At 47.0% G+C, this 2,500-nt stretch overlaps 1 protein-coding gene across 1 annotated transcript in view; it reads right to left on the reverse strand.

The window, feature by feature from the left end:
* kiaa0586 (KIAA0586 ortholog) overlaps positions 1 to 2,500 on the reverse strand; it is a 41,468-nt gene that overhangs the window by 14,038 nt on the left and 24,930 nt on the right. The window contains exons 13-18 of the mRNA XM_084742937.1: positions 2,381 to 2,453; positions 1,601 to 1,792; positions 1,318 to 1,513; positions 819 to 998; positions 567 to 710; positions 1 to 84 (exon numbers count right to left, since the gene is read on the reverse strand). The exon at positions 1 to 84 is cut by the window's left edge and continues 56 nt beyond it. Of these exons, the coding sequence (XP_084599063.1) occupies positions 1 to 84; positions 567 to 710; positions 819 to 998; positions 1,318 to 1,513; positions 1,601 to 1,792; positions 2,381 to 2,453 (869 nt within the window). The remainder of the gene's footprint in view (positions 85 to 566; positions 711 to 818; positions 999 to 1,317; positions 1,514 to 1,600; positions 1,793 to 2,380; positions 2,454 to 2,500) is intronic.

Here is a 2,500-nt window from a genome sequence, read left to right on the forward strand (position 1 = left end):
CCTCCTCTTCTTCGCTTTTCTTTTCCATGATGTCAACAGAAGGAGGAGGAGGAGCTTCACCTGCAGCTGTCTGCTGCTCCTCCTGTCGACACAAATACACACCTGTCAGTGACCTCTGACCTCATCATCACAACATTTATTTCACACATTAAGTCACCAAGTGTAGAAACAACAAACACACAAACTGTCTGTGACACATTTAAACAGAAAACCAGAGAAAAAGAAAATGATTATTAAAGAAGCAACAGAAGATTCTGCAGTTTTAACATAAAACAGAAACACAGTTCACACCAGTTCAGACAGGTTTTAGACCAGTTCCAGACTAGTCTAGACCAGTTTAGATCAGTTCAAACCTGTTCTGACTGGTTCAGACCAGTCGATAATGAAAAGAACTGTTACAGGACACACTTGTGACAAGCTGAATAACTGAGAAACTGTAAACTGTAGAATCCAGTGAAACCCGTCCCATCGACCATTGCCGTCATGCAGGCGTGTTGGTAACCATGGCAACACTCACATGACACGAACCCTGCTGACCTCTGTGTGAACCCAACGACTCAGACTCACCGGTGACGGTGGCTCAGATGCTCCATCGTCCACGGCAACCACCCCACACGTGGGAGGAGCGGGGGGCGGGTTCGTGGGCAGTGACATCACATCCTGCACATATTCAGCAGGACACCTGGAGGAAGAGTCCATCCTGGGTCGACCTGAGGGGAGAACACAGGGTCAACTTTATTATTTTATTTTATATTTTTTTTATTTTTCTAAATTTTGTTTGTTTTAGATGAATGTTAACATTTAGATGAGTTACTGACGGAGTGGGATCGCCATGGGAACAGAGTAACTGTCTGCAGGGGTCACTGTGAGGTGAACAGGGTGGCTGGCGGAGGTCAGGTGGGAGGAGCAGACGATGTAACGATGCTGAGGTGGTCCAGGTGACGGACTGAGGGGAGGAGCCAAACAGGTCTGAGTCTTACAGGACTTCATCTTCACACCTGATGGGAGACAAAGACAGAAGATAACTTAGCATTTTGTGCTAATATTAGTATTATGCTAACAATTTTTTATGCTGCTAGGTTTTCATGCTAACGTTAGTATTAAGCATTTATGCTGATGGTTTGCATGAAATGTGACAATAATGTTAATTTATGCTAACATTAGCATTTATGCTAACAGTTTTTTTATGATAACGTTTTATGCCCATATTAAGCATTTATGCTAACATTAAGGGTTTATGCTAACATGAGTGTTTCTGCTAACGTTAACGTTTCATGCTAACATTAGCCAATTATGCTAAACAAACAGCCTACTGACCTCTGACGCTCTCCACCAGTCGGGGGCGGGACTTCCTGCTGAGAGGTGAGCCAGGTGAGCTGAAGCGCAGGTACGGACTCTTCTTCAGGGTCCGTCTCAGACCGTCATACGGCGCTCTGCCATACAGACGCGTCAGGTACGACTCTCTGTCCTCTATCAGTCCACCTGTGGCTCTGTCAGGCTCCGCCCCCTGCAGCTAGATGCAAAAGATCAGTGACATAATCACCAGTGAGTCATCACCTGATCAAACTAATCAAATCAACTGAGCAGAGCCCAGACTGACCGCTCCGTGTCCTGCCGTCTGTCCTTGGCCTCCTCTCCCCACCGCTATCTTACTTCCTGCTCCTCTGAGCGCCCTCACTGGCCTCCCCCTGCCCGTGTGGGCGGAGCTCCCAGCGGCCATCTGCTGTGATGTCACTGCAGCGTCTCTGCTGGCCGAGTGTTTGGACGCGGCGTCCTCAGAGGACATCTCGGCCTGAGGACAGAAGGAGGAGGCGCTTCAGTCTCACCTCTTCTTCTCCTCTCAGGAACAGAAGGACACTCTTCAAAATAAGGGTTCCAAAAATGGTTCTTTGTGATGACCTACCCAGAACCATTTGTTCCTGAAGAACCCTTTTTTCACCAGGGTTCTTTGTACATCTAAGGGCTCCATTAAGAACTCGTTTCATCCAAAGAACCCTTCCAGAAAAGGGTTCCTTGAAGAACTCTTTTATGAAGGGTTCTTTGTATTATAATATAAAATGGTTCTCTGTAGAACCCCCTGGGTGTGTGCTCTTGTTAGCACCCTTGGAAGGTGGAAAGGTTCTGGGTTAGATGGAGTGAATGTGGGGTTTTAATCGTGTCAAAGGATGTGACTTGATTAATTAACTGAGAAATTATTGACAGATTAACCACCAGTAATGGTTAGTTGCAGCCCTGTAACACACACCAGTGGGAGAGGTGCATCCTGGGTAATGTAGGCACCGGGTGTCGACAGTGTTACAGGAATATTTTGCAGCTCTTTTCCATGAATGTGACGTTTCCTCCTGGATTTCCAGGTGTTGTTCCAGGACTGAGAGCTCACCTGGATGTCTTTGCTCAAAGTGTCGATCCAGGCGTCTACTGTCTTCTTGATCCGAACCTCCTGAGTCCAGTCTCTGCAGAGGACAGAGGACAGGAAGACAGGTCACCCTCTGTCTTTATG

This window comes from Lutjanus erythropterus, chromosome 18 (genome assembly GCF_056507025.1).
Source record: "Lutjanus erythropterus isolate fLutEry1 chromosome 18, fLutEry1.hap2, whole genome shotgun sequence".
Taxonomy (NCBI): Eukaryota; Metazoa; Chordata; class Actinopteri; order Lutjaniformes; family Lutjanidae; genus Lutjanus; species Lutjanus erythropterus.